The sequence below is a fragment of the Coloeus monedula genome (assembly GCF_965178545.1).
Source record: "Coloeus monedula genome assembly, chromosome: 2".
In the NCBI taxonomy this organism is placed as follows: Eukaryota; Metazoa; Chordata; class Aves; order Passeriformes; family Corvidae; genus Coloeus; species Coloeus monedula.
The window spans coordinates 12,153,911-12,170,931 of NC_138782.1; the positions used below are offsets into that span (position 1 = coordinate 12,153,911).

Below are 17,021 nucleotides of genomic sequence, written 5' to 3' on the forward strand. Positions count from 1 at the left end.
AAGTTATATACAGGGTCTTGTGAGAACTGCCAGATGGGAACTGCTAGCCAACATTTGGTTTGACCAAAAGCAGAACCCAGAAAGCTGATACAGAACCCATAGCATCTCCAAAAGCACCAATTTTGTACCAGGTTTGGAAGAAGCCTGTCTTCTGAGAGCTGTTACCTCAAAATCTTAAGCCAAAAGAACCTGAAACAATTCTTTTTTCTTTTTTTTTTTGCTCAAGGTCCTACATTAAGCTGTCCTGGCTGTCAGGGTAATCAGAGATTCACTTCCACCTTAGCACATTAACGTGGTGTTACTTCAAAAGCATTTGCAAATGCCTTGCCAGTCCTTGGAATTGAAAGCACTAAGGAAAAAGAAGTATTTTACATCAAACAAATAAAATGTGGATGAAGCTTGTTCATGCACTTAAAAGAGGACAATCTGTGTCACCTGTGAGGTGCAGAGACATCAGCACTTCTGAGATCAATATTAAAATTGGAGCGATCTTTTTCCTCTGCAAGGATGTGCATCCCTCTCCCTGCCATAACCAGACGAGGCTCAACAGCCCTCTGTTGTTCTGTATCACCATCCCACACCACCTGAGCAGGGGCTGCTCCTACTCAGGCAGTTCCTAAGGGAGCCTTTCAGTCACCACGCAGCGGCTGCAGTACAGACCATATCTAAAAACTGACTGACAAGTGAAGAACTCCCCCCAGGTCACCACCCTCAGACGCCTGACTGATTTCTATTAAATCACCCACTTGTGAAAAGAAGTACCTTGGCCTGAATTGTTCTGAGTAAAATCTGTTCTCTTTTTTTTTTTTTGAGGGGAAAGGGAAAGGAAATGGATGGAGAAACCTTTCTAAACGTGTGATGTCTGGACTTGTGTCTGAAACTGTCCTCTGCAGGGGACTGGCAATGACTTATTGTTCCTTACCCAAGGTTACTGGAAATCACCTCACGGAGCTGCAGATCAAGGCCATCAACCAGGATCCTTTTTACAAACCTCATCCCATGGATTGTTGAGTCTTGGCTCCTTGAGAAACACTGACATACCGTGGAAAACGGGGTTATGCATCCGCAGGGATGCAGACACTGCAGGATCGGCCCCGCTCGGCTCGGCCCCGCTCGGCCCCGCTCGGCTCGGTTCGGCCGCGCTCGGCTCGGCTCGGCCCCGCTCGGCCCGGCTCGGCTCGGCCCCGCCTCCCCCGGCCCTGCCGCCCCGCGCATGCGCAGGTCGCGCCCACCTCCCCGTCCGGCCCCCTGGCTGCCTTTCCTGGGGGGAACTGGGAAGAGCAGCGCCGGGAGGCAGAGGGAGGCGATCCTGTTCCTCTCCTCAGCCCTAGCGAAGCACATTTGGAGTGTTGTGTCCAGTTCTGGGCTCCTCAGGGCAAGAAAGAAAGGAGCTACTGGAGAGGGTCCAGCGGAGGGCGACAAAGATGATTATGGGACTGGCCCGTCCTCATGAGGAAAGGTTGAGGGGGCTGGGCCTGTTTAGTCTGGAGAGAAGACTGAAGGGATCTCATCAATGCATGCAAATATCTCAAAGGCAGGTGCCAAGAGGATGGTGCCAGACTCTTTCCAGTGGCGCCCAGCGACAGGACGAAGAGCAATGGCCACACACTAAAAAAAGTTCCACCTCAGCGTGAGGAACAACTTCTTTGCACTGAGGGCGGCAGAGCACTGGAACAGGCTGCTCGGGGAGGTCATGGAGTCTCCCCTCTGGAGCCACTCCAGCCCCGCCTGGACGCGTTCCTGTGTCGCCGGGGCTGGGCGATCTCCCGGGGCCCTTTCCGAGCCCCGGCAATCCCGTGGGTCCGTGCGCGCGCGACACCCCGCGCACGCGCCCGGCGCGCCCCGCGGCCCTCCCGCCCCGCCCCCGCGCAGGCGCGCGCCGCTCCCGCCCGCCCCCCGCGCAGGCGCAGTGGCGGCGCAGGGCGCGCGCGGCGGGCGTTGTGCGGCGGCGGCGGCGGCGCGGCCATGGCGGGGTCCGCGGGGTCCGCGGGCAGCTCGGCGCGGAAGCGCCTCATGAAGGAGGAGGACATGACCAAGGTGGAGTTCGAGACCAGCGAGGAGGTGGACGTGACGCCCACCTTCGACACCATGGGCCTGCGGGAGGACCTGCTGCGCGGCATCTACGCCTACGGTGGGCGGCGGGGACGGAGGGGGAAGCGACGCGGGGCACGGGACACGGGGCCGAGGGGGACCGGCTGAGGGGAAGGAGGGGTTCGGGGCCCGTGGCAGCGCCCGGATGTCGGCGTCGCGCCTGCGCCGTGCGGCCGCCGCCGGCCGGTGGCGGGGCCTGCCCTGACCGTGTCCCTTCGCCCCCGCAGGGTTCGAGAAGCCGTCGGCCATCCAGCAGCGAGCCATCAAGCAGATCATCAAGGGCAGGGACGTGATCGCCCAGTGAGTGCGGCCGGGGCCAGGGCGGGGGATGTCGGTCACGTTCCCTGCCTTGAGGCTGGAAGCGGGATTGGCCACCCGTGGGCCTGAGCTGGTGCCTGGCAGGGTGTGGGGAATGACCCGGGACACGTTGGACAGAGCAGCTGTGAATGCCCCATCCCTGGAAGTGCTCAAAGCCAGACTGGATGGGGCTCTGGACAACCTGGTCTAGTGGAAGGTGTCCCTTCCCATGGCAGGGGGGATGGAGATGGATGTTGTTTAAGTTCCCTGCCAATCCAAACTATTCTATGGTTTTATGATGTGACAAGCAAAACTGCCTAACTTGCTGTGATCGTAACAGTTGTTAGTGCCAAAGTTTATTAGATTTAGTTATTGTAAAAAATATATTGTGTCTTAGAGACAAAGAAGGATATGCATCCCACTGAAGAAATCCTTTCTTGGTCACTAGTGGGAATTACTAGCCTGGCAGATTGCATGGGTTTATCTGTCATTTACTTGAACAAAGCTGTATGTATGACAGATGGCAGAAAGTTAAAGTGCTGGTCTGATAAGGAGTGAACATGCTGGAGCTGGGGGCCCTGGACTGTTCTATCCCTGATATTGCAGTTCTCAAAGCTGCTTGACAGCAGATCATGCTCTTATCATAACAAGCCTTTGTTGGCACTATTGAGTTCTTTGCAATGGAGGGGTGGGAGAGAGAAGAGGGGTGGAATGTGTTGAAATTGCCTGTACTGTTTGTCCAGACATGCAGAGTATTCACCACACATCTGTTTCTCAGGTCACAGTCGGGAACAGGGAAGACAGCAACATTCTCCATCTCTGTTCTACAATGCCTGGATATACAGGTAATTTCATAGCAGCACATGCTAGAAATAATTTTTACTAAATCACTGACGTTCATCATAAAAATGTATTCTTTAGGAATGAATAGATGAAGCTTTACATTGAAATATTTTGATTATGGACAGTGACAAAATTCTGACTGAGAACTCCACCAGACTCTGTAACAATTTAACTGTTAAAGCTGGTCTGGCACAGTAAGTTCAGATGAAGTCTTGTAATCATAAAGTTTGCTTTAAGAGGTGACCTCTTTCACCTGTTAGGGCTGAGTTAATCTCTCAGCAAGCAGAATAGTCTTCAGGCAGTCCTAACAGCATCCTCAAACTCTCTGAACAGTTACCACATGTTGCACAGAATCAAACCTAGATTTTTGACTGACAGCTGTTGCTTTTGTTCTGCTCAGGGGTATCTTGTCCATCCCGTAGTAGTTTATAACTTGGATGTGTAGATGCAGTTGAATATAAGGATGGTTTTCCATGGGCTTGGATTGTTGCTTATCTGTCAGTGTATGGGGACATAAAAGTAAAGGTTGCAAGTGGAAAGGACAGCTTTTGCTTCTTTTCTGTAAAGTGCTCATAATATTTTTCAGAGATGATGCTAAAACATTGCCTTGGAATCCTTGTGTTATGCAAGGTGTTTATCTGAACCAAACACACAGAACTGAAGGGCTTGAAATTTGTTTCTGTTTTGCAAGAAATGTATGCACCTTTTTTTTTTTTAGCACAAAATTCTGTGACAAATCCTTCAGCTGTGACATTTCACAGCTTCAGTTGTGTGAGATCCATCATCTCTTGCGTGCTTGGCTCTCTGGTCGGTGATTAACTTCCATGTGATCCCATGTTTTAACCAGGTTCGTGAGACACAGGCCTTGATCCTGGCACCAACTCGGGAGCTGGCTGTGCAGATTCAGAAGGTAGGAGCATTTCAATCCCTGTCTGGAAGGCACTGGCAAGGCCTGGGGCCAGGGCTCTGGTGTTTCCCTAGCAGAGCTCAAAATGCAGCTTCCACTCTTTCTTTCTGTTCCTGAGAGAAATAACAAAGTATCATCTGATACGGGGCCGTTTGCTGTTTTGCACAGTCCTGAGTTTTTAAGGCCAGCGCTTCTAAAGCAGTTGTGATCCCTGAGGAACTGAGTTCCCAGTGTTTTAAGGCCTGCTGTTGTGGAGGTGTGGGTAACCAAGATTAAAAACATCCATCTAACTCCTTGTGCTGACATCTTTAAAAACCCCACAGCGTGGCTGCACAGACCTGCATCTCTTCACAAATGCAGCCTTAGGAGAGCCGGGGTGATGAAGCCGTTTCTTTGTACCCACACAGGGACTTCTCGCCCTGGGAGACTACATGAACGTGCAGTGTCACGCCTGCATCGGGGGCACCAACGTGGGGGAGGATATCCGCAAACTGGATTATGGGCAGCACGTGGTGGCTGGCACCCCAGGCCGGGTGTTTGGTAAGCAAATCGTGATATTTACTGCAACAGTGTTAATGTAACATCAGTGTGAAGTGTAACAAGGTAACAGGTGCCCTTGCACCTGGGAAAGTCTAGAGGGAAATCCGTGGTGATGGTATTTTCGTTTTCTCTGCTTGTGTTTTGCTTTTCATTGTTGAGGTGACTCTTTATGTGGTGGCTTTGGAAAAAGGAAGAAGTATTACAGTTCCTGAATCTTCGAGGGGATAGGAGCCAGGCCTACATGAATGCCAAAATTAGGTCCACATTTTCTGTGTCCTGGTGGTTGCTCTGTGTTTGTTAGATCAGGTGCACTTGCAGCTGGTACCTTCTGGTTTCACTGCATGAAGAGTTGAACATTTACTGCTCGTGGCAGTTATCACAGAGGTAGCATTGGTCTTCAAGCTCACATCTTCTGAGAAACAGACAGCCCTTGCACAAGCTCCTGTCACTGGGAGAACATGACCTAGTTCCCACAAGTGGGGGGGGGGGGAACAAACAAAAATCAGCAGCTGCTGAACTGGGCTGGCTCTCAAACAGGATTTGTGGATTCTGTTGACATAAAGGTCATCTGGCATTTTGTATTTCTCACATCTGTCCCTCCTCCACCAAAATGCCCTGACAGTGATGGGAGCAGTATGGGCTCACTTGCTTTCAGGGCATTCTCATCTCACAAAGTGAAATCTTACAGATATGATTCGTCGCAGAAGTTTAAGAACTCGCGCCATCAAAATGCTGGTTTTGGATGAAGCAGATGAAATGCTCAATAAAGGTAAGACATTTGTCTCCCTTTTACTTGCTTTCTCCTTGCCTCTTTGAGATTCCAAAGTGTCCCAGCTGGCAGGCCCACTTCTAAAAAGTTTAAAGTTTAAAAAGTTAGGCAATTACAGTTAGTTACAGGTTGTAATGAGTTAAACTACATAATATGCCTTGTCTGATGTTACTGATTGACACATTTACGTTCATCCCATAGTACAGAGCCACGACTGAATTCCAGGTCAGATTGTGAAAGGAGACGATATTTGGGAGAAAGATGTGCTAACTGTGTTCTGTGTGGCTTGATTTGCAGGCTTCAAGGAGCAGATTTATGATGTGTACAGATACCTGCCCCCAGCCACACAGGTGGTTCTGATCAGTGCCACTTTGCCACATGAAATCTTGGAAATGACCAACAAATTCATGACAGACCCCATCCGCATCTTGGTGAAACGGTGAGTGAGTTTCCTTGGAGAGAGCAGGAACTCTGAGTTGGTCCTGTTTACTGGTTCACAGTTAACTGGTTTAAATGCACAGAGAGTCTCTCATGTTCCTTCTCACCATTCCTGAGTGTTTGCAGATGTGCTTATGTCCTGTTTGCCAGCAGGGGCTGATTTGTCTCCCTGACTTGTCCAGTTCTGCGTGCTGCTGCTCAGCCTGGCTGTCCCCTCACCCTCCCCTGGGGATAGCAGTCTCTCCTTGTGGAAATCCATCTTTCACACTTGCCCAGTTCCTGGGCTTCCCCAGAGGATTTTTTTAGGCTTCCTGTTACAATTTCCTATTACATAGCAGGCTAAAAAGCCTTTCAGCTGACTGATCCTGGATGTTCTTGGAGGCATAGCTTACATCTGGTGGTGTCACAGGTCCTTGTGCACTGTAACTCAGGAGGAGTCTCCCTCTTGCCTGAGCCCTTACTCTGCCCAATTTAGTATATTCGAGACTCTCTTCAGTCTCTCTCATCAAGAAGCTGGAATGTAAAAATGCTGGGAACAGAAATGTTCCACTTTGGAGCTGGCTGGCTGGAGCAGAGCAGTTCCTGTCTCTGCTGAACGGGTCATGTCAAGGCCCTTCTGAATTTTCCCAGGAGTTTCTAGAAGCTGGGACTCTGTCTGGACCCAGCAACCCACAGCACACAGGGCAGAGGGGTGGTCTCTGGTGAAGCACAGCCAGCCCTTCTAACTGCTATTCACCTGCTTGTGGTGTTCTTCCCTACAGTGATGAGTTGACCCTCGAAGGAATCAAGCAGTTTTTCGTGGCTGTGGAGAGGGAAGAGTGGAAGTTTGACACCTTGTGTGATCTCTACGACACACTGACCATCACCCAGGCTGTCATCTTTTGTAACACCAAGAGAAAGGTACAGAGGGGCATGGTTCTTCCTGAGGGTGACTCAAATAATGCTGGGTTAGTTAAGGAGTCTGGCTGCTCCGTTTGGAAATAGTTCAGTAGGACCATGGGTTAAACCTTTGGGATGTGCCTAACTTAAAACAACAGAGGCAGACGTGATACAGCTGACAGGAATTGCCTTTTTAGAGAAGTAGTGCTCAATGATGTGCTCAATCTAATTGCTTATAATTCCTGGAGCAGAACCACACTTTATGAATAAATGCTCTTTATTCCTGTCCTTTCAGGGCTTGTGGAGCCCTGAAAGCATATGGTGTTTGTAAGTCTCAGAATGCTTGTGGAAGTGTCTCTCAGTCCATACCAGCTCATCTCTGCAATCACTCTGGAGCTCAGCTGCTGCGTTTGGCTGTCTGCACAAAGAGCTAACCCAGGCTGTGTTCACAGGTCGACTGGCTCACAGAGAAGATGAGGGAAGCCAACTTCACAGTTTCATCCATGCATGGGGACATGCCCCAAAAGGAGAGAGAGTCCATCATGAAAGAGTTCAGATCTGGCGCAAGGTAAATGCCCCAAACTCAGGGCAGGGAAGCCCATAATACCTCTCCTCTCAAGGCTTTGTTCAGCTCAGGTTAGGGGGAACTCTGATTTGCATCTCTCCCCTGTGGTGTTGAAGGGTTGGGAAATTGCTGCTTTCCAAGGAGGGATGCCCATCCTTCTGGGTGTAGAATTAGTCTGTCTTGTTTTGCTGAAAACATTGGGAGTTGCTGCATTTGAAATACATCAAGGGAAAATTTTTAATTTGTATTTAAACTGTATTTTAAACACCTGGGAGCATTATTCCTTCTGAAAGATCCAAGCTGTGTTGGTCCTGTCTTGACTGAAGTTTGGTGATAGTTCAAGAGACAGCTTTCCATGCAGTAAAATGTGGGTGCTGCTGATGTGCTGTGGGCAGGGAGGAACACAGAAGAGCAAGGGCTGCTGTGTGCTGGAGATTGGGAGTTCCCAGAAAAGTCCTAACTGTGCCTTTCTCTTTGCAGCCGAGTTCTTATTTCCACAGACGTTTGGGCTCGAGGCCTGGATGTGCCTCAGGTGTCGCTGATCATTAACTACGACCTGCCCAACAACAGAGAGCTCTACATCCACAGGTAGGCTGGGCCTTCCCACAGGGCCCTGTGCCTGGGGGACTCTTCCCGCGGTGCCTCCATTCCCTCTCCCCTCGTGCCTCCGCAGAATCGGCCGCTCGGGCAGGTATGGCCGGAAAGGCGTCGCCATCAACTTTGTGAAGAACGACGACATCCGCATCCTGCGGGACATCGAGCAGTACTACTCCACCCAGATCGACGAGATGCCCATGAACGGTGAGTGCTCCTCCCTCCTCCCGCGGGGAGCTGCTGTGCTGCACCCGGGAGAGAAATGCCACATGCTTGGTTCCAGCAAGAACCCAGGAGCAGCAGTGTTGTGCTGTCCTGCTGGGCTGTGGCTCTCAGCACACTCAGTTCATACTTTGAATTGTTTGATTTTCTCTCGTTGCAGTTGCTGATCTTATCTGAAGGTCCGTGGGTAGCAGGAAGTTGTACCCTTTGGTACCCTCCATAATTCTGGTTTGGACCCACATCCTTTTCTCATATTTTCAGTCGTATGTTCTTGAGTTGAGCTGCACTTGGGAACTTGTGTAAATATATTGTCTGTACTCCCACCCATGTTTTTCAATAAAAAAAGGAACTTTTACCATAACCTGGGCTTAATTATTTTAACCCAGCATAGTAACAGGCAGGGAGTTTTGAGGTACTGCCATACTTGGCTAGCATAATGAAAAAAACATTGGACACTCCCCCGATCTGGGTTCATAAAATGCAGGGCTTCCTGTTTTCTACCCTTTCATTATTGTTGTGCAATGCCACCTGATGTACTTTTCGTTTCCTTAACCTTTAAGGATCAGACATCTACAGGAAAAATCTGTGGCCTGGCCCTAACCTGCCGTAGGAAAATTGAGTTACAGGATAGCCAGAAATTTCCTGCTGATTATGGCTTTCTGGAGCCAGAAATCACCAGACTTGTTGCTCCAGATGAGGATTTCCCCTCCCAAGGAACCTGGGCAGGCACTTCTTGAAGTAACAGGAGCAGCAAGTATCCTGTCTCGTCACCTTCTCCACCTCTTTCTGCTGCTGTACCTCGTTACACCTTCCCCTGTGTCTCTATCTGGCAGGATGCTGTAGGATCTTCCGTGTGGCTTTCCTACCTCGCTCTGCTATGTCCCTTTGTGAGGCAGGAGTTGGACAGAGGTCAGTTACTGTGTTCTGCTCTGTGCTTTTCCTGCTAAATCAGGCTTTTTGCATGCTCAGAGAGGCCTGAATACAGCACAGTTTGCACAGAATTATTACCTTTATTGAGCATTTCATCTGCTTCATCCCTCAGAACTCCTTTCCTGAGCAGTAGTGGAGTAGCCCAGGGCAGAGAAAGCAGCTGTCACCTCCTTCATGCCCCTGTGTATTCTCCTGGTGAAGCTCCTCAGTTCCCTGTACCCACTCCATGCACCAACCTGATGTTCTTGACAGCACACAGGCAGGAGATGGGAAATACTAAGCTTGTTCTACTAGGAGTACTGATTGTAAGGGGGTGCCCGTGGAGGTGAGGCCACTACAGCTTCGTGCCCCTGTGTGCCACCAGCAGCAAGGCTGAGCCAGCATTCCCACTGGGTACACACATGGAATGTGCTCACACCATCCATCCACGTTCAGCACTGGCACAACAGCACCAACACCCTCACTCTGCCCCTCCTCCTGGTCACCGTGACGGGCTTTTAGGGGAAATACACAGGTTCTGGATCCCTCCAGTACCTGGGCAAGGAGGCTCAGCTCATCCAGTCTAGTATCCAGCCTAGTATCCAGCTTCTGGAGCACCAGTCTGCTCCAGTAACCAGCACATGAGCATGGCCCACAGCTGCAGTGCAGTCGCGGGTTCAGCCCACCCTTGCACATCCCCACTGTGCCTGCCCTCAGCCGCTGGCCTTGTGACACGCGTCTGTCCTTAACGGGCCCTTGCAGAGCCTCTTTTGTGTCCACAGACGGAGTCACACGTAAAAAAAGGATCCCAGTTGAACCCCACACCCTCCAGGTCAGCCCAGACCTTGTCCCTCCAGCTGCCTCATGCAAAAATAGATGTGTCTAGCCCAGACGTAGAGCTGCTCCAACACCAGGCTCCCAGGCCCCTTACTTGCTGGCTAAATCCAGCTCACTGTCCAAGTGACACAACCTCGCTGCAGGCTGCTGCCACTCCAAACATGCAGCTTCTGTGACCCCAGGTCCCATTCCAGTCCCTGGCACTTTGACCTCGATGCACACGTGCAGACAGAATGGAACCCCCTCTTCCATGGGAGAGATGGGGTTAACAGCATGGCCAGACAAGGACATGCACCAGCAACCTGCTGCCACGTGACCAGCCCCTTTTATCCCCTAAAACACCAATTTCCCACATTTCATTAAAAGTCATCTTGACCCTTCCCTTTCCCTCTCTGCTCCCTCCCACAAGCTCGAGGGGCTTTTACATTCATTCTGCAACTTCGTGGCACAGTTCAGGAACTCTCTCCCCACAGACCCTGAAGAAGAGTACAGATAAAGCCTTGCAACTCCTTGTCCACATGCTGGGAAGAGTTCTGCTTTTGCCATCTCTGCAGGGCACAGCCGCAAATCTCGCACCTTCCTGGACAAGAACACGAACAGCAAGGGCAGGTGTGGCCCTGCGAGCCCCCGTGTGACTCATTTGATTAGTAAGAGATTAATCACCAAAGCATTGGCTTGTTTGAATAACAGTATTTAATCTGTACAGGTTGAGATATCATAAAATGTGACATTCCTACCTCATCTTTAGCATCATTCCCCTGGAGCTGAGCCCTCACCTGCAGAGGGCAGGTAACCACCACTCCCCAGCAGTTCTTCGCAGTGCAAAAGTCACAGTGCAATTGCTTTAGTCCTAGACAGATGATTTCCCTCACTCGAGAGAGGGGAGATGTTAAAGCTCAAATGTTGATGAGAATTGTTGCCATTTAGGAATGCAAAAACCCAGCTATTGCACACAGCCAGTTCCAGCTGAAACTACAGCAGGTAATTATTTAGCTGCCTTTACACTCCACACAGTTGATACTGATTTAGCCAAGAATGAAAGTAAAGCCAGTAACAGGATTTCAGAGTGATACAATTGTCGGAGGGCAGAATCTGACAAGCAACTCCACAAGTCAAAAGCGTGCTTAAGAACAGCAGGAGGTTTTCCTATACAGGGAGGGGGTATGAGCTGGACAGAGGTCATCTTCCAGAGACAAGCATGAGAGGAACATCGGCTTCAATAGAAAGCTATGAAGTACAATAGAACAAATCTGTTCATATAATTGTCAGGATAAGTATTTGACATAGTTTATGTAGTAGAATACAATACTTGAACATCTTTTAAAAATAAGCACGGATTTCATTTCATATATACATAACTGATTTTAATCATGTACTGAAAATAAATTACAGGAAATAACTTTAAAATGCAACAGAAGACAAGAGTTTCACAACAAACATTCCCATTGATTTTCCCAAGGGGGTGAGAGATTGCAGTGCTCAAGGCAGGTAAATATCACAAATATATCAAAAAACTTCAAATTGTTGATGCATTCACACATTTACATGAGCCACAAACATTCCTTTACAGGAACTGCACTTAGCTACCACAGAACCAGGTTTTGCCATAAACTACAAAACTTTGATACAAAATCGTATTTATATATTTATATTTCATATACATGCCCTATCTGTGATTTCTTAAAAAATAAAAACTAAACACACTGTACAGACAATCCTAACTCATTGCTTGGTAGCTGTAGGCAACATTTTTGGATGGAATTTCTTCCCCAGTAGAATTAATGGCAATATTATATACATGAAGGCTAAACTGCAGAAAAAGACAGCTCAGTTCCGATATGCACCTCCCTCGGGACCAGGTCTGCGAGTTCAAGGCAAGACACCCTCTGTGCTGAGCCACTGCCTCCCTGACAGCCCAGTTCTGCGTGAGGAACCAGCACATGCATCTGTGTAACACTGGTAAAAGGCAAGAAAGCAAGAGACGCGGTGTAATGGAGTGGCCGCTCCGATGGCTCCACCAGCTGCACACACAGGACACTCGCTGGAGCTGGCGAGGGGCAGTGCCGAGCTGGGGACATTTGGTGAGAGCACACCTAGTGTGGGTCTGATCATTACACTTCCCTGAAGTCAGCTCCTGCAGGGGACAGGTTGCCCCTGTAAGCCAGAGCCTGCACAGACTCACAGCGCTGGGGAAACTCCCCCTCCCTCCCCCAAACACGGGTCACCAGGACTACGTAAAACTGAGCCACTCCCTCCCACCCCAGCGGGCTCCATGGCACCAGTTTGTCTGAGAAGCTGAACACTGACAAACTTAACTCTTCCCCGGTGATGGCAGCAATCTGTGAAGCCAATCACACTAAACTACTTCTACAGTTGATTGTAAACTTTGGTTTATTTTTATTCATTTTTTATTATTATTATTGAGTTCTCATGGTACAGCAAGCATGTCTAGGATGAGAGGGCAGAGTTGAAGAGGAGACGAACTGTCAGTCTGTCTTTAGTCTGGCATGGTGAGACACCTGCTCGGTCAGGCCTGCTTTGATAGAGTTTTTTACAGACTGCCTCATGTGATCCTCCATCAAATTATCACTCATGGGCTTCAACACCTGTGGAATGAGAAATGTGCAAAAGAAACAAGAAAATGAGGTAACCAAGGAAAATAAGATATAAAACCATATAAAGAGATGAGACTTGAAATCATGAAAAAACTTAGAATGATGAAGTCTGACACAAAGTGGCATGAACTGAAAGAGAAATGAATTTTGCTGCTAGAGTAATGAGGTTAAAGCAGTCACATGCTATGGACACAAGTGACACCCCTCCTACACAGCAGTATTTCACTGAATTCAAACCACTTTACAGTTCCTAGAAGATGGATGTGCAATTCCATACCCCATATGCAGCATCAGTCTGGTATGGTTACAGCATTTATGCAGACCGGCCCAGACGGTCCAGCTTATTGTCCTATATGTGTAAGTGTGAACACTTCAGATACAGAAAGAAAGTTAAAAATACTGGCTAGTTTTTCTTCTTGTTATTGTTGGATGAGAGTCGCTGTCGCGGCACTGATGTAAGAGCACGACGAACCGTTCGGCGTCTAAGGACTTCAAAGAGTTTGGAAAACACCTAAAACATGAATTCAGCTGTTAGGAAAACCGGCTCTCACAACACAGCAGAAAGTCAATCAAGTTCAGAAAAAAAAAAAAAAACCTGATTGCCAGTAACTTCTCACCTTCCTGGGATTCCTCTGAAGCAAGGAGGGAAAAGAAAGGCAGAGATTCAGAAAAATCAACAGTTAAGATTGTGTATTCAATCAGAGTGACTCAGACAGGACCTGCAGTGCTTTGCCTATTACTGATGTGCAGCTCTAACAGCAACACTGCTGACGTTTTTTTGAGACCACCTTCCTCCAGCCCACAAATGGCAAGCTCCTGCCAGCATAAGCCAAGTTCTCCCCCTCCCAGGGAAGGCAGCAGCCAAACCAAGCCTTGTGTGCTTGGGGAATCGTGCAGCAGCAGCTCCAGTAGAACTGGAGAGCCTCAATTTCAATCACTAGTTAGTGGTGCTAACTCAAGATTTAGTTACCAATTTATTTACTGATGCTCATTTCCCTATTTTTAAAAATCCACTTTTTCTGCTCCAGTGTAACTCAACCTGACTAGGACCCTCAGCAGGTTGCTCAGATAGGCCTAGTGTACCAGTGCCTAGGATGAGCCTTGAACACAGGAATTTTTCAGCTGCAGAAGCAAGCATCTGTGCAGAAGGCTCCAGTTAGTTATCTGCTCATGCCTCACAGGACACACTTTAATGTCACCCCAGATAAGCTCAGTGCACCCTTTATTTCCAGTAAAAACAGCAGAAAAGTGTTTCTCTTCTGCTGGCACTGGACATAGCTAGTCAGAATGCTCCAAAAACTACTGGAGAATAGGAATAGAGAATTTCAAGAATTCTCTACACTGGCCTTACTGGCCACAGCTGTGTCAACTGAGTTCAGGCAGCAAAATCTCTATGCACAAAGTTGTCTCCTCCAGCTCTGTTGTCCCTACACTCACATCTTTTCCTTCCAGGAATTTGTTGAGGATTCCCTGCAAACAGCAGTTGCACCCACTGAAGCTGTCACATACAGCACAAGTCTCCCTGATGGAAGAAACCTGCTGTGCACCCTCTGGTAGCAGCGGCTGAAAGCCATCACCCAGCCAGTTCTCTCCAAGGACTCATCAGCCCTTCAGCATCCCATCAGGAGAGGAGGGCAAGTGTTTTGCCTTTCTCATTGCATGATCTGAGGTATTTTATCCACCACATAAGGACAAGCTTATCTATAAGCATAACTTCAAAAACAATTCCTTACTATGAATAAGGAAAAAGAGAATTGAGGAGTCCCTCCACTCTTTGCCATCAAAGCACCTACTAAGTAACCTTCTGCACCTTACGTAACACTTTGTTGGCAATACCCTACGCTTATTTAACATTCCTTGTGTGCAGCATCTGTTCCTGAAGAGAGCAGTCACACTACTGAGCAGATTTTCTCTTTGGCAGCACTCACATTCTCTATTAGGTCTAGACCAGCTTTTCCCTCTCAGCAGAACAGAACAGAAACTGTTTGATATGTCTGCTCAAGACAGCAAGATTTTGCAATAAAAACAGATACCAACCTGTTCCCATATAGCTTCAGCGATCTGATCAATGGCTGTTCCAACTTCTCTGAATTCCCCAGAGTACTTAACGTATGCCCATGTACAAAACGATATAAGAGCCATCCCCAGCACAAGATTACACAGGGCAGCTATGGAGTTCATGCCAAGGAACCCAGTCAGTCCTGAGATTATGTACATGGCAAACATGACTGCAAATAGAGTGGCAGGGGTACGAGCAGCATAAAAGATGTTTTTGCCATCGTTGTGCTTCACAAAGTTTGCATAGATCTCGTCGATTTCCACTTCCAGTTGCTCCTGGTAGCGCCGGCAGAACTCCTCCCCTCCCATCTTCTTCACGGAGCGGAACTGCCGGATGGCGCTCTCTCGGAAATCCTGGTGCTTCCGCTCGAGGTCCGATGGGGCGATGTAAGGCTTATCTCCCCCACACACCTGTGGGAGCGACCAGAGACCACGGAATCACACCCTGAGCCTCCGCTGCTGCACAGAAAGCGCCTGCCCCTCGCTGCCCTCCTCCCTTCTGCAGCTCCCTTGGCTCTGTGAGCTCCAGGCCCAGCCAGTGAAGCAGCCTTGGATCATGGCATGGCAGGAGCCTCACCTGTCCGACCACACACAGACCCACAGCACAGGACTAACTCACACTTCTACTGTTCTCTTCAGACAGACCCAGAAGGACACGACAACAGCCACATGCACATCCCTGCTTTTTCCCATAATGAAGTCCTCCACAATCCACCAAAACTCCCTGGGAAATGGCCACTAATCTCATCCTTCAAAACCGCTTTTTCCACGTTGCCCAGAGCGTGTTAAACACTAGGAGCTACTGAGAAATCAGGAGGTCACCACACAAATAACTGCCACTGTTTTCTTGCACTCTGTGACACTGCACCTGTTGTTCCTTACATTTCAGGTCATTAGGGGGACAGTATTTTGGTTATGCATGCTCAGCAAAGGAGGGCTTTGGTTCACGAGGACAACTCAGAAGCTGCAGTAAGAACTACCTTTACATAATCGAGTTTTAAATCCAAAGAGTTCCCACTTCTGTTTTTAAAAATAGAAGTTTCAGAGCTGTGTCAGATCAAGAACATCATATGAGACATCTGGATAAAAAAATCTATTCCATAATTTTTGCATATCTCTACAGTGATATAAAAATATACAGTACTGGGGAACATTACTATGGAAACAAAGTCTGTTTAAAAGAACATCTGTTTCTGTTTATTCCCTGCTCCAAGTTAGAAACCTTACAACTACAGTATCTCAACAACCACTGAAGATTCAAGTTTGGAAGGCAGACTTGACATGTATTATAAACAACATATTTACTATTTCAAGATATTTTCCAAAATGGAAACAGAGGAGTTCCTTTAAACCAGCAGAACATTCTACAAACAGCCTGCTAACAAATGGAACTGGCTTGTCTGCCACTAGCATTAGATCTTACTCTAATTTCAAAACAGAAAGCTACTTCAGCAATTAAGACCACAATTAGCCTAATTAATGGGGAGCTACATTTGTAGCGTGTTCTCACACCTACTGGTCTTTCTGGTTGTACAGTTTCACAATAAGCACAGTCCTGTTAAGCTTTATGAGACAGGTAATGGTTTTCAGAATTTCCTATGATAAAACCTTGCATACCACTACAATGAAGTATGAAATCCATCCAGCACTCAGCTTAGAATGATATAAAATCACCATCTTCAAAAGAAGAAGCAAGAAGGAAATTACATACACAGGTTTTTCAAAGTAATTCTTGTATTTCAAGGGGTTTCTTTAAATATCAGAATCCTTGCATTTTACAGCCAGTGAATGGCCACAATTCAGAAGCATGAAACTACAAACCTAGAATTTCACCACTATGCAACCCTGGCGCAACAAATGTCTGCTCATCTGCTTGTGCATTTCACGTCACAGGATTCTGAGAGGCCTGTCAAGAGCTATGGAGGGAACTAACAGGTAGTGTATACTGCAAACACAACCTTTTTCATATCTCCCCAACATCAGACACCTCAGCTCAGAGCAGAGTGCAGAACACACACAAGTCCTGGCCCTGAGCTACTTCTCCCCACTGAAGTGCTCACACACAGAGTACAACATGGAAGCTCAAGGCCTGTATTTGCACGCAGGTGTTTAGGAAAGGTTGTGCCATCATACCTGCTCCATGCCTTTGCTGTACAAGTCCTTTGCTCCTGCCACAGCAGCAAGATTGTTCGCCTCAGCAGTTGCCTAGAAAACACAGAGCATCCTCTGTCATCACAGCACTTCCAGCTTACACACAGCATTACACTCCCAGCATTCCCCCAAAACCTCCAGATAGCCAGGAAAAGGCCACACAAAAGTAAGTGAAGTTTAGCAGTACACATTAAAACATATTGCTGCCCTTCTTCAGCTTTCTAGCACAGCTGCAAACCAACCTCAGCTTGCTTGTACAGGCTTTTCATCATGAGCAATCTCTTCTGAATGCTCTACTGTTAATAA

General features: G+C 48.2%; 2 protein-coding genes across 3 annotated transcripts in view; one reads left to right on the forward strand and one right to left on the reverse strand.

The window, feature by feature from the left end:
- The first annotated feature begins 1,915 nt into the window (after positions 1-1,915).
- EIF4A3 (eukaryotic translation initiation factor 4A3) lies at positions 1,916-8,506 on the forward strand. The gene is made up of 12 exons (XM_082302375.1): positions 1,916-2,131; positions 2,319-2,391; positions 3,167-3,233; positions 4,079-4,141; positions 4,546-4,678; positions 5,367-5,447; positions 5,745-5,886; positions 6,647-6,785; positions 7,217-7,332; positions 7,810-7,917; positions 8,003-8,130; positions 8,306-8,506. The coding sequence occupies exons 1-12, from the start codon at positions 1,966-1,968 to the stop codon at positions 8,320-8,322; spliced, it is 1,233 nt and encodes a 410-aa protein (XP_082158501.1). The 5' UTR covers positions 1,916-1,965; the 3' UTR covers positions 8,323-8,506.
- A 2,073-nt stretch (positions 8,507-10,579) lies between these two features.
- Positions 10,580-17,021, reverse strand: part of ATL2 (atlastin GTPase 2) — a 37,752-nt gene continuing 31,310 nt past the window's right edge. The window contains exons 11-14 of one of the 2 annotated variants that reach the window (XM_082303074.1): positions 16,698-16,769; positions 14,544-14,975; positions 13,124-13,138; positions 12,509-13,017 (exon numbers count right to left, since the gene is read on the reverse strand). In XM_082303074.1, coding sequence (XP_082159200.1) covers positions 12,910-13,017; positions 13,124-13,138; positions 14,544-14,975; positions 16,698-16,769 — 627 coding nt within the window. In that variant the 3' untranslated portion in view covers positions 12,509-12,909. The other variant, XM_082303073.1, reaches the window with a different exon arrangement.

What these genes read in the sequence shown, in the direction of transcription:
- EIF4A3 (XM_082302375.1), top strand. Translation starts at nt 1,966, where the DNA reads ATGGCGGGGTCCGCGGGGTCCGCGGGCAGCTCGGCGCGGAAGCGCCTC. An exon ending in TACAATGCCTGGATATACAG is followed by an intron (nt 3,234 to 4,078) that starts GTAATTTCATAG and finishes TGTTTTAACCAG; the next exon opens with GTTCGTGAGACACAGGCCTT. An exon ending in TGGCTGTGCAGATTCAGAAG is followed by an intron (nt 4,142 to 4,545) that starts GTAGGAGCATTT and finishes GTACCCACACAG; the next exon opens with GGACTTCTCGCCCTGGGAGA.